The sequence below is a fragment of the Lepidothrix coronata genome, unplaced genomic scaffold (assembly GCF_001604755.1).
Source record: "Lepidothrix coronata isolate B3197 unplaced genomic scaffold, Lepidothrix_coronata-1.0 Scaffold38, whole genome shotgun sequence".
NCBI lineage: Eukaryota > Metazoa > Chordata > Aves > Passeriformes > Pipridae > Lepidothrix > Lepidothrix coronata.
In genome coordinates, this window is record NW_016690218.1 from 3,782,826 (window position 1) to 3,797,123 (window position 14,298).

Sequence of the window (14,298 nt, forward strand, 5' to 3'; positions counted from 1 at the left end):
CAAGAATTTCTTTCTACTATCTAATCTAAACCTACTAAACTTACTTGCTAAATTATTCCTTGCCTTATTTTATGCTTTAATTGGTATCTTGGCAGTTTTGTAACTTGACTTCTTTGTGTACAGCAAACCAGGCAGGGATATGACAGTCTTACACTGTGCACTTGTCTCTAAAGAAGATTTTCATAATGTGATGAAAGCTTCACTAAAGAATGATAAAACTGGTTGTTAATTTAATTACTTGCATATTCTTTATTTATTCACTTGGGATTACTAGTGACTGTGCATTTTATGGGTCTAAAATGGCATGAAATATGTTTTTCCTCGCAGGCTTTACATGTTCAAATCTTCAGTGTCATTATCCATTCCTTATAACAGTGTATCAACCTTTCCTGCACCGTGACCTTATTTTTGAATAACATAATTCCCATTGTTCCATAGCTTGTAATTTTATGCCCAATCAGAAAAACAGCATTCAGCAACTCTGTATTGAATAGCCACAGGATTATTCATCTGTTTAAATTCAAGTCTAACCTGTGTATTGCCTGAGAACCCAATCCAGCATGAAGCTTCTCTTATTAAAAATCTGTTCAGTCTTAGAAGGTGTTTAAATACCATCCAGAAGATCTAGACCACAAACCAAACTTGCAGAAGGACTTGAACCACTTGATCAATCATTTCTGCTTTTAACTTCTCAAGACACACGTTATTTTTTCATCATCATCATAGCTAGGCTTCACAAACAAAGATTTGGGAAGGACTCTACCCACATTTGCTACAAGTGCACTGGTGGCTAAAGAGGCCAATGAGAGATAGACAAGTCCGGTTGCAAAAGGCACAGCAGAAGGACTCCTTGGATGGTATCCAAGGACACACATTGTTATCTATGAAATAAAAGGCACCTGTGTGAAAACAAGAAACTGAATTTTTATATTTATAGATATATAATAAAAAATAGCAAAAATAAATACATATATATATAAATATATCTGTAATTTCATGGTTGACTAGGATCCATTTAAAAATTTGCCAAGTCTTGTGTACAGGGCAATTTGTGTTTCTTTAGGGCCCAGAAAACATTCCTTGGTGTTCTTCCCACACACGCTTTTTTTTCCTCCTTGTCCTGAGGGAAGGTTTTTGAGGCTGAGGATCGGCCGTCAGCACTGTACTGATGCCACTCCACAACAAATCTCACTCATCATAATCACTGCTGCCACTCAGATGCCTCAGCATCCAGAGGAGGAATAGAAATTGGTTGGCAATAAAACCATAAAATCTCTTTGTATTTGCAAGAGCAATTAAGATTGAAAGAAACCCTGTTCTCACTACCCACTGGAGGTGTTACCTATTCTTCACAGTAACATGGGTGTTTGGGGCCCTGCTAGTTCACCATTAGACCTGGATGGTGAAATCCGGCTGAGGGAGCTGGGATTGTTTACCCCGAAGAGGAGGAGGCTCAGGGGTGACCTTTTGCCAAGTGCCTGAAGGGAGGGTGTAGCCAGGTGGCTGGTCAGTCTCTTCTCCCAGGGAAGTAGCGATAGGATGAGAGGATATAGCCTCAAGCTGTGCCAGAGGAGGTTTAGGTTGGACATTAGGAGGAATTCCTTCACAAGAAAGGGTTGATTAGACATTGGGTTGAACTGCCCAGGGAGGTGCTGGAGTCACGTCCCTGGAGATGCCTAAGGAAAGACTGGACGTGGCACTTGGTGCCGTGGTCTAGTTGACACGGCAATGTTGGGTCGGAGGTTAGCCTCGATGATCGCAGAGGTCTTTTCCAAACTAACTGACACCGTGAAACCCTACCAGCGCTTGTCGCTAAACCCCACTGCACCCCCCTTTAAATCCCACAGCACCACCCGGTAAATCCCGGTCCCGCCCCCGCCCCTCAGTGACCGCCCCCTTCGCCCCGCCCACAGCCGCCGGCGCCACGTGACAGCTCCCGCGGCGCATGCGCTGTGCGCGGCTCCGCGCCGGGCCTGAGGGAAGTCGTGGACGGTTTCCGGGTTGGGCGGTGGCACCGGGATCGGGATCAGGATCAGGGATCATGTCCTGCGCCCTCGTCCCCTTCGGCCACTTCCAGGACCTGGAGGCGGCCCGCGACTTCCTGTGCCCGCACCGCCGCCCGGGCAGCGCCGCGGCCGGCAGGGATAGCGGTGAGTGCGCCCCGAGGTGCGGGGCCGCGGGGGCCCGGCCCGGCGGGGGGCGGGTGGCGGGGCCGCCCCCGCGGGGCTCAGGGCAGCGGGGCAGGCTCGGCCCTCCCGCGGGACTGGCTCCGCGCCGGTCGCGGCCGAGCGTGTCTGACGGCGAGGCCAGTGCCGGCTGCACCCCCTCGTCCCCTCTCTCTGAACCTCCCGCCCGCTCCCGGGTGACCGCGGTAACCCCGAGCGCTCGGGGTCGTTACCGTGGTAAAGGCCCTTAAAAGGTGGCTGTCCCACCAGAGCTGCCATATCTTCACCTGCAAGGTCAGGTTTTCCTGATGTCCAGAAGTTTCAGGTGTCAGTCCTTACCTTGTGGTGTGAAGTTCTCTGGCCGGTGACCCCGCATGCCTCAAAACTTCGAGGTGAAAGTTGCAGGTGTCTGAAGATGCTCTTAATAAAGAATCACAGAGCCACACGTTGTGCACGCAAGGTTGTCTAATAATGCATAATACACTTAAAGTATGCTAAAGGTTTAGTTTGGCAGCTTAAATTTAAAGGGAGCAAATCTTACAGCAACTACAGTCTGGAGCTGTGGACCAGGTTTCCATTGTGTGAGGCAGGGCACAGTGAAGGCTGAGCTGCCCAGCACAGAAGCTGTGTGTTCTCAGCAGATCCATGCCCAGGATAGACAGTACAGGGAATGAAAACAGTGTTTCTTGTATGTTGTTACTGCCACACTGGTTAACTGTGTACATATGTGTGTGTGTGTATGTGTATATATAAAAACTGTATATGCAAACTGTTTCTGGAAACAGTATGGAAAGAAAGTGTTCAAAATGGTTAATGAGGATGCTTGTAAAAGTTCTCACAGCTGTAAACAGCTTTGAGAGAAAGCAGCAAGGTGCTTATATAAAAAGCTTAAAATGTCTATGGGGAAATTAAAAGAGGGGGAGATCATAGGATGGTTTGTGTTGGAAGTGACCTTTAATCTAGTCCAATCCCCCTGCCATGGGCAGGGACACCTTCCACTAGACCAGGCTGCTCAAAGCCCCATCCAGCCTGGCCTTGAACACTTCCAGGAATGGGACATCCACAGCTTCTCTGGGCAACCTGCTCCAGTGCCTTGTCTTCTTTGTTACAAAATTTCTTCCTAATATGCAATATAAATACACTCTCTTCCAGTTTAATACTGTTGGCCCCTGTCCTGTCAAAAAGATGATACAACAACTGTAAAAAAAGTTTAAAAGGATAGTATATGTTCAGCTACTTAATTTTGCCACTAAAACTTCTCTGTGCAAAAGTTTTGGTAGAAAACAGTTTTTTGCTGCTAGTTGTGCTTGTTTATTGACTCTGATTCTTCTCTGGAAAATCCATACAGGTTCCATATGGCTTTTCTTTTAGTATCTGTATCTAAAGGAGGGATTCTGGAACTGTAAGGTTCTTGTTAGTGTCTTGAATTCTGAAGATAAAAGCAAAGGATTGTTATGGGTTTGTGTTTCTAGAAGTATGTGCTGAAAGAAATTAAAATATATCTCTCATATTTGGTGGTACGTGTGAAAGACGTTTTTATAAAATGTCTTTTGGACACTTTTGTTGGATTGGATTTGTCAAATGGCAGCTGTAAAAGGGGAAAATATTTAGTATGTTGTAAAACTGCCTGATCTGGCAGAAGCAGTGATAGAAGCACAGATGCAGGTTCCAAAATGTGCTATTCTGATAGTTTAATGAGTGGGCTATATTCTGGACTGTTTTTATATTTGCTCCTTCAGTCATTGAGACAGAGTGTCAGAAGTGAGTGTTCTTCAAAATACTGCTCATTTAGATTCATTGACATTTTTTGGATTTGTGCCTGGGATTTTTTGATACCACAGCTGTTTTCATGGTTTAGGATAAATGAGCATAAATACCAGCAAACGAGAGTTCCCGAAGTGGCTTAGACACAGGATTATAACTTAGTAATTTTGAAGCAGAAATTCTTAATGCATTCGTCCATGACAGGGAGAAATGCTGCTACAACTTGCAGAGGTATCTTAACTTAGAGGTAAATAAATTGTAGAGGTATCCTAAGTTAGAAAAGGCTGGGTTTGGCTGTGTGGAACTGGAGCTTGTTTTCCCATCAGGCTCATTCCTTCAGTTCTGCTTTGCTGCTGCAGCAGTTCCGTGCTCAGTCAGGAAACTGGAAGGAAGGGTTCATGCGCTTCTGATTCAATCATGTGTTAAAATTGTTAGTCATGCAATGCTGAAATAACCTGAGAAATGTTTTTAGGCTGCTTGAGGTGACCATTCATGTACAATAAAAAAGTAGCTGTATTCTGCTTCACAGCACATATTAGAATAACAGGTGCTAGGGTGGATCTTACCTCACATGGCTTAAATAAATAAACCCAGTAATATAGAGTAAGTTGGTTAAAGGTGCTTCATATGGATTTGCCATATCTTTATTCTCTAGAAAAAAAAATTGCTTTGAATGCTTTTTCATATTTTAGTGAACAGGACTAAAAAAGCGTGAGAATTTAAGATTATTGGAAAAAGTAAATGCTGCTACTAAGGCACAAATCCTCTGTGGGTCCTGAGCCTAGTGGTTCCTAAGTGGCTTTGAAAACTGCTGCTTCAAATGTGCAAATACTGAGAGTAGGAAGTATTTGCATCATATTTAATTTGACAGCTTGCTGTGTTGAAGATGTTTTGAGATGCCTGTTGGCTAGATCAGAAAACAGCTGTAACAGTTAACTCCATTATACAGCTGTCTATAATAAGGCATGCATGTGAACAAAAAAGTCCATCTTATTTGCAAGATGTAATAGAGCTTTACAGGCATAACAATTTTAGCATTTAGAAATTAATGGATATTTAACTGAAAAGAGCAGAAAACAGAGCCATAAAGACAGATAACATTTTCTATAATCTTTATAAATTGAGGAATTTAGCTGCAATTTGTTTGGAGTGATGTGTGTCTCTGTTCCTTCAGTAGACTCTCAACTTGAACTGTGTTTTGGAACATTTGATAGGCTTGATGACAGCAACTCAGTGACATAGCCAGGTAGGACTGCTGCTAGATATGATTTGGAGGCGTTAAGGCAAAACAAAAAAAATCAGTACTTTCTTGATGTTTTTAGTTCCCAAGTGTTGTTATCTCCTATTACCTAAATGAAATTACTAAGGAAAAAAGCCAACAAAACCAAACTTGACCTTGGGGATTCCTAAGCAATGATACCTGTATCTATGATAGCGACTCTGTGCTTATTCAGGGGAAGAAAAAAATTGACCCCCTGATTTGGGGGGTTACTCAGTTATGAGGTGTCACTTTGCTGCTTCTTTTTATGGTAGAAATGATGACTTAAGCCTGTCAGAGAAACTCTTTTCCAGAATCCTGCCCTGTTATGTTGACACCATCGTGCTCTTCAGCCCAGTTCCTCTAAACAATGTGTTTGGAGTTGTGCTTGTACACTTGGCCTTATCTGGATCAGCTAATTTAATTCAGAAATATGGAAGGCCAGGCTTTTTATTTCTGAGTTGCCAACAAGGTTACAAAGAAAAAATTACATTACAAAGTCAAATTCTAGATTGCATTTAGCAATAGAGTTGTTCTTAACTGTTTCCATATCAGTCTTATTGAATTTGGTATATTCTCATATTAGACTGTTGTGACAAGATCTTTTCTGTTGCCTCATTAATCAGATCCTCCCTCTCCAGATGGTATTATGTACATTTATGATTCCTTTCTTTCAGTTTTCATGTAAAATATCATAAAAATATGCACTCTGCCTGAACTGTGTTACATCTGTAATTGTTAATACATTCTCAGATGCGGGGAAGACTAAATGACATGCTCTCAGTATAGATGACAGAATGGTGTCAGAGTGCTTCATCCAAATTATCTTCTCACCTAAGTGTTTTACTTCTTTAACACCTCTTTTACTGGATAGACTTTCTTCATTCTTGCTGTAACTTTAAGGTGTTACTTGCATCTGAAAAAAAGCCGAAACACTATGTATGTAATCTATTCATTTGTTTCCTCTGTGCTTTTTTCCCCCCTCTACAGCATGTCGAACTTTGTTGTTGGAGTTAAGTTACGACTGTAAGCCATGGAACTTTGCAGCATTTATTTAAGAAATCTGTGGAGTACCTGGATTATTTTTAACTTCCTCATCTTTTATTCTGTTGAAAGCAATTGTGACCACCTTAAAGAGGAAAAAATGCTCAAGTGGTTCTTTTTGAGATTAGAGAGCTAACTTAGTTTGAGTGGTTTGGGTTTTTTTTTTTTTCCACTTATGAATGTCTGAAGTGATAAGAGAAAACAAATGTAATACTAGTCTCAAAAGAGGCAAAATAGCCTAATATATTTGTCAGTCCCCACGGTGGAGGAGGTTTGGGAGTAAACAGCCTGTGATTACTGAACAGCAAGAAGATTCTAAACTATTTCTAAAATTCCTTGGCCTGGAAAGAAAAGAAACTGTTTCTATTTCTTCATTAATTATGCAATGCAACAGTATCAGAATTGTAGTAAATGTACATAGAACAATAAAATCTGCAACTCTTGCACTTAAGCAATCTTTTCTTGAGCTATTACCTATTGTTTTTTTATATTCTTAAAGCATGAATGGGAAACAAACTGGAAGATCATAAATCCAACAAACTACACACTTTTAAGTGCGTGTGTCCAAGCACGTCCTCTGATAACCTGCTCTGTAGAGCTGGAACATAGATGTGAGGGCAGGAGGAAAAGGCTTCTGCTGCCTACCCCAGATTGCTTCTTGCTCTGGAAGGGAGGACAGTGGCAATTTTCTGTGCTCAGATATATATTCTGTAATCTGGGGAGAAAATATTAGACTGAGTAAAATCATCTTTCATCTTGAGTTTGACCTGTAAAATGCCAGTTAGACCTCGTTGGTCTAGATCTGTTCCTATTGTTTCTCTGTCCTCTGTCCTTCTCTTTTAAGCAAAACATGCTTAGTAGAAATTGTTCTTGTGGGTATTAAGTTTATGATAAACATGCTTAAAATGAATTTTCTTCTGGATAAATGTGAGTGTTGCACATGTGCAGTGTTTAAACCAACTGTGAAGTTTCAAGTGTGCTGATGGAGTTTTAATGCTGTATGCTTCAAATTAAAGGATTAAGTGATTCTTGTAGACCCAGTAGAATAGACTTTTATTTTTACAATGTCTGCAGTAAAGCAAAATCTGGAATATTGCTGCTGCTTTATCCCAGTAAGGAGAACTGCTTATAAGACATCTGCTACTAGTAAGAGGTAGAGATGAAATGGAAATACAGATTTGTGCAGGAAAGTTTAATTTTTTTAATTTTTTTTTTTTTCCCCAATGGGGAACTGGAAAAATGGACATGTTGCAAGTGAAGAATTGTTTAGGGCTTGTTTAGGTATTGATTTTTAGATAACGTGTTACGTTCCACAATTGCTAGTTCAGATCTGTAATGTTACTAAAGGAAATGGTGGGGTATTTATTAATCTTCATTGTATCACAACTTGGACCCTGTGCCATCTCTCACTTGACTGACTTTATCAATCGCTGGTGGATGGGAAAGTCTTTGCAAGCTGACAGTGTCCATGGAATATTTTGTAATTCATTGGCACAGGTGAATAACTGTGTGCTTTGAGTTCCTGTATGACAGTGTGTCCTCTGTGCTTTCTCTGTCCATTGTTCCAGAGATAGTTGTCTGTTGTTTAATACCTTGCTTCAGTAGCCATTGCATAGGTGAAGTATCTAAATAACATGAGTAAGAAATCAGTTGTAATTTCATTTCTTCTTAAAAAAAGAAACAATATATGGAAAGGCTGGATGCAAAGGCTTGAGAAATACACATGAAAGCGCATGCAGGGGCAATCTATATGATGTGGAGGATGGACATGAAGGAGGAAACTTGTAAACCCTGGTAAGCTGGAGGAGGTGCTGGCTTTGCAGAGCAGGTCACAGCTCCAAAACATCTCTGCAGTTTTGTCAGTAGAACAGTGACTCACCCTTACGTAATTTTTCCGTCTTTTTTGGCTGACTTAGTGTCACCTGAGGAAGATGACAACCACCGTGAAAGTGCAGCTGTTCTCAAAGAGGCAGCCAGAGTTCTCGCAGATGAAGTTTGCTGTTGTGGGTGTTCAGTCTCAGAACTGAAGTGGCTGATGTTTCTTGGGAATGCTGGTCTGCTCTGTGCCATAGGGCCAGCATTGGCACCCCGACTGTGTTCCTTGGATATGGTTGTGTTTCTCTCTGGACTGTGGCACGCTGACAGATTTCTTTCCTTCGTGAGTTTTATAGGAAGGAGATTTTGTTGCCTTCTGAGATAATAAAATGCAAACACTAGCAGAGTTTTATTAGGTATCTTAAACTAAAATTGAAGTTAGCTACTGTTTTCTTCATGTGGTTTATATTCAACAGCATCTGCCATAATTCTCATTTATATGTTTATATTTTTACACTGGAAAATTTTCAACCTCAAGTACAGGATGAGACCGTGACCCTTGGAAGCTTGTTGCTTATATAGCTACGCCTGAAATAACCATGCAGTTATTTCTGTATTGATGATGATGCAGTAAAACTGTCTGACTCACCCATTTGGAAAATGATACAGACTTTTTAATTTTACAAAGATTATTCTTGGAGTGGGCATTTTGTCTTCTACTATCTTGTGAAATACTGTCTTGCTGTTCTCAACAGCGTTGGTAGAAAGTTTGTTTCTTAAGCTAAAATATTTTTTTCAAAGATTTTTTTCAAAGATTTTTGTCTTCATTAGTCATACAAAAGTTTTAAAATCTGCCTATAAAAGACAAAAACCGTATTTCTGTTTCATTCTACTGTACACTGTTTTGTTTTTCCTTGCTTGGTGGTAAAGGAACTAGAGTTTTTAAATCAAATAAGATTGGAGTGGCCTTGATACAAACCTTTTTGTCTGTCCTGTTTGACCGTCCAAAACGGTAAACTCTTGCTTGCTTAAAACTAAATTTAATCTAATTTGAGGCATATTTAAACTTCTTAAGGTCAAATTAGCCATGACAACAGTTGATGGAAAAACTTGAAAGAAATCCTTGAAAAACTCTTGAAGTCTTATTGGTGTTACTGCTTCCATAGTGCATGCTGGATGGAAGTCAGTCCGTGGCCTTTCTACTGGACTACAGTGATGCTTGTTGATTTATTGAGGGTCCCAATAATGGTGGTGTTTGCAAATTGTGTATCTGCTACTACTAAATACCAGTGGCTGTTAAATTCACATCAAGTTCTGTATTTTTAGGTGAAAAAATTTCAGATTTTTTATAAGGCTTCTACATTCACTCTTGTAAGACAATTGAGAAGTAGGCCTGTCTCTATGAATCTCTTTTCTCAGGTGTTTGAGGTATTTTGAAAGGTTGTCATTTCTGAGGTTTCTGAATGACATCATTGCAACTGATTAATTTTCCTCTGTGTTGTCTTGCTAAGACTTGAATAGCCAAGGACCTTGTGCTTGTTTTCTCCTCAGAGGCCATACCTTGAGTTTTTGCTTTGCTTTGGTGGTGGGATCTGCATTATTCTGGGCTCAGATGTTTTGTGGTCACGGATGAATTTCTGTGTACAATCATTCCCTTGTAAAATGACCTTATGTTGCTGTTGGCTGGTCCTGTAATTGACTTAAACCAAATGAAAATCCACATTATGAAAAGGAAAGTACTATACTTAAGTAGAGAAATACTATCTGTCATGAAATGATACATTTGTGGTTCTTGTAGTGTGTTACAGGTTCTCTTAGTAAAGCATCTGGGGGCATGAGGGGTTGGAGGGAGCCTGTTGTCCCTTCTCCCTTTGTAGCTGCCTAATATGTACAAATGGGCTCTTCTTGTCTTTGGAGTAGTAGAAATTAGATAAATCGAGCTAAAGCTTAGATTTTTCAGTGAGGCTTTAGGTCTCTATACCTGCTGGAGAGAGTTTTTGTCAAGTGGACACTTAGGCTTCCCCTTTGCCCTCACTCTTCACTTCAGCTTACAACATAAAACTACAAATAGATCTTGGCTCTCTTGAAATGTCTGAAAATTGAGAAAACACAAATTTAATGGAATAATTTTTTCTAGTAAAGTGCAGAAAGGCCCTGTTGAAGGATCAGTGATGTGTTGTCCCAAGCACTGTTTGCTGTGTCAGAAATGGAAGTAAATAAAATATAGAGAAATAAGACAGCCCTTTGTAGCACTTCAGTGTTCTTTCTGTAGAACTCATTTAGTATCTGCTATAAACAAAGTTATAATGCATTGGTGAGGAAAGAAAAATGACCACCAGGAATCATCTTAATTGTGATTTTTTTTTTTTATTTTGTTTTGGTTTTTTTCCTGTGCTGTATGCATGTTACAAATCTTTTTTCACTTTAAGCAGGCAAATCAGCAAGCTGGGAAGATGGTGGTGGCTGGGGAGCCTGGGATGAAGCAGAGTTGCAAGAACCTGTAAGTTCATCTAAATGAGTTTTCATTGCTAACTTGCCTATACTAGAAAATGTTCCGCAGTTTGTGTGTGTGATTTTTTTTTTTCCTCCTATATAGCTATCACCTAGGCAAGAAGCATCTTGACCTGTGTTTTAAGTGTGACTGCTTTTTTGTCCCTTGCTCCTGTAATTGTTTCTAAATATAGCTTGGATGTTACCTATTGTGATATTCTTGTATTCTGTAGGCTTTTTTCTCAATAGAGTATACACACATCTTTCTGTGCTGCTGCAGCTGGGGGCATCTCTTTTGTCCTATAGCTAGCCAGAGACAGTAGGGCATGGCAGTGAAGTTGTAATAATCTCTCATGAATTAATAAAAATCAAAAGCTACTCAATCAGGAACCGCTGGCACAGACATCTTCCTGAAGATCATGTAGTACTCTTTTTATGTTGTCATATGTGGATGGTGTCACAGGAGGGATTAAGCTACATATGTGGAACAGCATAGTTGCTCTTTAAAGGGGGAAAACATTCTTCTGCCCAACTAGTTCAGCTAAGAGCAGCATGGCTAGTCTGTGAATTGTTTGTAAGACTGAGACTTCTAGCTACCAGCTGACTTGAGATGTTAAAGAAGCTGTCTTTGTAGAAATCCTTTGCAGCTGAATGAGTCATCTCAACAGAATTGCTTGATTAAATCCCTCTAAGAGCTCATGGGGTAGACTGAGGAATCCAGACCTCACTGTGCTAACAAAATGCTCTTATCTGCTGTCATCATGTCAGTGGGCAGGAATTATGCCTAAGGAGTTGGGCAGTATCCTTGTGACTGCTTATTTCAGCAGGGAAACAGGTATTTCAGGTGAGGTGACAAGTTGAAATGAGCACGGTGTCGCTCAGGGATGAATCGCTGACACTGATGTCGGGAATGACAGGAGTATAAAAAGTTGTAAATAGGATTGTTACTCAACTCCTCTATAATTGCCATGAAATGAGTGTGTTTCTCAGGCCACATCTTTGTTAGATGTGCTGTAATGTGTATAACTTTGTGAATGAGGAGAACAAATGCTTGTTTTTTCTACTTCATGTTGTAATTTGATAGAAGCAGCAGGTGCTGCTAAATTGAAATAGTTTAAATTTCTGCTCTTTAATTGTCACACTCTTCCAACAGGTAGTTCACATCCTTCTTGCTAAACACTGCATCCTCTACTTACGTGTTTTTCTCTAAAGTCACTAGTGATTCCAGGTCAAACTCTTCAGAAGGAGTTTGCTGTCATACACAACAAACAGGTTGTTCTGGGTAGGAGCATTTAAATACGTGAGTCTCTATGTGTGAACATACAGAAAAATGACTGCATGAGTCTAACACAGAGTTGAGAATTATTAGTATAATAGAACAATGACTTCCCTTGTTAAGGCCTTTAGCTCTTAATTTGTATTATAGTTGGCAAAAAAAGTAATTGTTTCTTGGAATTGCTTGTCCCTTGACAAGTATCTCTTTCATGGAACATAACTTCTGAGAAGGTACTGAAAGTGGAAAAAAGTTTTGGTTTTTTTCCATAAGGTGTTCTTTTGTGGAACTGATTAGCTGTGTTGTATGAATGATGGTGTTGATGTCTTTTCTTAAATGCTGATTTTAATCATTCTGTTTTTCACCTTTAAGTAATTTGTTTTGACAAGTTCAGTGCTTTTATTGTTTTAACCCTCAGCTTATTTTTGTCACTAATATGAGGTGGCCATGTTTTATGTCTTTAGATTTCAAGTTCTTTGAATATGTTTACAGATAACTTTAAATTTTCTATCTGGAATACAATTTTAATTCCTTTTAATCTTTCAACAAACCTTTCATTTCTGTTTCTTTTTCCTCAGTTTGAAAATCATGCCATTAAAAATTAGTACAAGGCTTTTCTTTGGCTTTTGCTTGTGTATTTTTGCACATAATGCATTTATCTCTGTCAGGAGGAGTTAAAGTTGTCATGAGTATCTCAGAAAACTTCACTGCCTTTTTGTAAAGTCTTGAAAAATGCCAGTAAATAGGGAGTTGCTATAGAACTTGACATCCATCAGCAGACAAAAATGACATGACAGTAGGTTCTCCTCTTGCACAAATTGAGAGTGTGAACAAAGGTAGTTAGCAGAATGTTTGAAGTGTGCTAATGTAGACTTTATGATGCATATACAGAGTATTGCTCTGTCCACAGTGACCATTTTTATGGTACAACCTTACGAAAGGAACTAAATACAATGAACAGCTGATTAAGAGCATGATATGCAATTTATTCTTACAGTTTGGTGTTTATTTTTTCTACTGGGATTAAATTTGTGTGTTTTCAAGCAGGTGCAACTTTATTATAAGAGAATAAATAGTACAGATCAGAAAATGATTGCACTGAAGTTGTTGGGTTTTTTATTTGTGCTTAGCTGCTTTGAAATACTAGAGGATGGAGTAATGTTTTGGAGAGAGAGAAGGACATAGGATTGAATGTGTGGCTATGGAAATGGAGTGTGTGGACAAGGGAAAGTGTGTTGCTGGTATCTGGTAAGGGATGGATCTAAGGATCAACTCTGAGACCTTGTAGCACTTCACTCAAAACCTGTTACTGCCTGCCTTTGAACTGTGGTTAGCTGGAGCTCCTATGTTACATGAGCAAATATTTGGCTTGTTGCTCCCAGGAAAAAAGATGCAATTTTTTTGCTTTTATACATGAGGACGGTATCTAAGTTTTTACTTACTCATCATTATACCATTAAAACTTGGCACCACTTCATTGGGATTTGTTTCATTGTGAAGTTACTTTGTGGAAAGGCACCTGATACATGTTACCATGAGGCCTTAGTGTGAATACCAGCTAAATTACCTTCTTCCTATGTGCTTGTGTTTACTTAATGCTGGTCAGTGTGTGAGCTTGGATAAATTGTTCATTTTGAGTACGGATTGTAATGAGAATAACTCAAGAGATTCTCTCCAGTCTTTAATCAATAACTGTAAAACTTTAGATCTCATTCTCCTAGTGTCTCTTTGAAAGGAGAAGATTTTGAGGAGTAGAGCTAGTGATGAATACTTCTTTGTTTTCTGCTTTGTAAACACACAGAATTAGTGCAGGGTTGATGCTTTTCTCATGACTTCATGCAAGGTGGAGTTGTGTGATGTGATAAATAATAGTCCATTTAGTGCTGCTATGGAGGGCAATTCAAGTTGTTGTCATGAATCTTGCAAGTTCTTCTGTGTTTAAAATTATTGCATACCTTGACTAAAGCTTTACCTGTAGGAAGAAGAGGAATCTAATTCCAAGAACCAGAGAAATTACTGGCTTCAGGACTGTGTGTTGTCCTTGTCACCAACAAATGACCTGATGGTAATAGCTAATGAACAGAAAGCAGTCTTTCTAGTGCGTAAGTATACCTGCTGCTAACTGTGTCTTCTAGTACACTTTATAGGAACCAGGGCAAGATTTGTTTCCCCCACCCCCATCTGCTTATCCCCCAAGTCATGACTTCAAGAATTTTGGAGTGTTTTATAGTGCACATCATGCATTTTCTAGGTATTGATTGGCAAGTAAGTTGATTTGTTTTTGCTTCTCAGCTATATTTTGACCAAGAACTTTTTCATCATGTATAATTCATTTGTACTATAACTACCCAGTTGTTTGAGATGTTTAAAGATATTGACATTAATTTTGCTAAATAAGAAAAACAAAACTTTTGTGTTAGTTTTAGCCATTAAGAAATACTTGACCTTATTTTAATTTTCCCTTGGAAAACATGACCCACCTGAGCCAG

General features: G+C 39.6%; 2 protein-coding genes across 5 annotated transcripts in view; one reads left to right on the top strand and one right to left on the bottom strand.

Annotated features, from left to right (window-relative positions):
- The window catches only part of LOC108496272 (acrosin-like), a 191,869-nt gene that overhangs the window by 6,351 nt on the left and 171,220 nt on the right, over positions 1-14,298 (bottom strand). The gene's annotated exons all lie outside the window — the stretch shown is intronic.
- RAB3GAP2 (RAB3 GTPase activating non-catalytic protein subunit 2) overlaps positions 1,972-14,298 on the top strand; it is a 44,050-nt gene continuing 31,723 nt past the window's right edge. For 3 of the 4 annotated variants that reach the window (XM_017812815.1, XM_017812818.1, XM_017812817.1), the window contains exons 1-3: positions 1,975-2,150; positions 10,476-10,546; positions 13,788-13,911. In XM_017812815.1, the coding sequence (XP_017668304.1) occupies positions 2,042-2,150; positions 10,476-10,546; positions 13,788-13,911 (304 nt within the window). In that variant the 5' untranslated portion in view covers positions 1,975-2,041. Of the gene's footprint in view, positions 2,151-10,475; positions 10,547-13,787; positions 13,912-14,298 lie in introns of all 4 variants that reach the window. The other variant, XM_017812816.1, reaches the window with a different exon arrangement.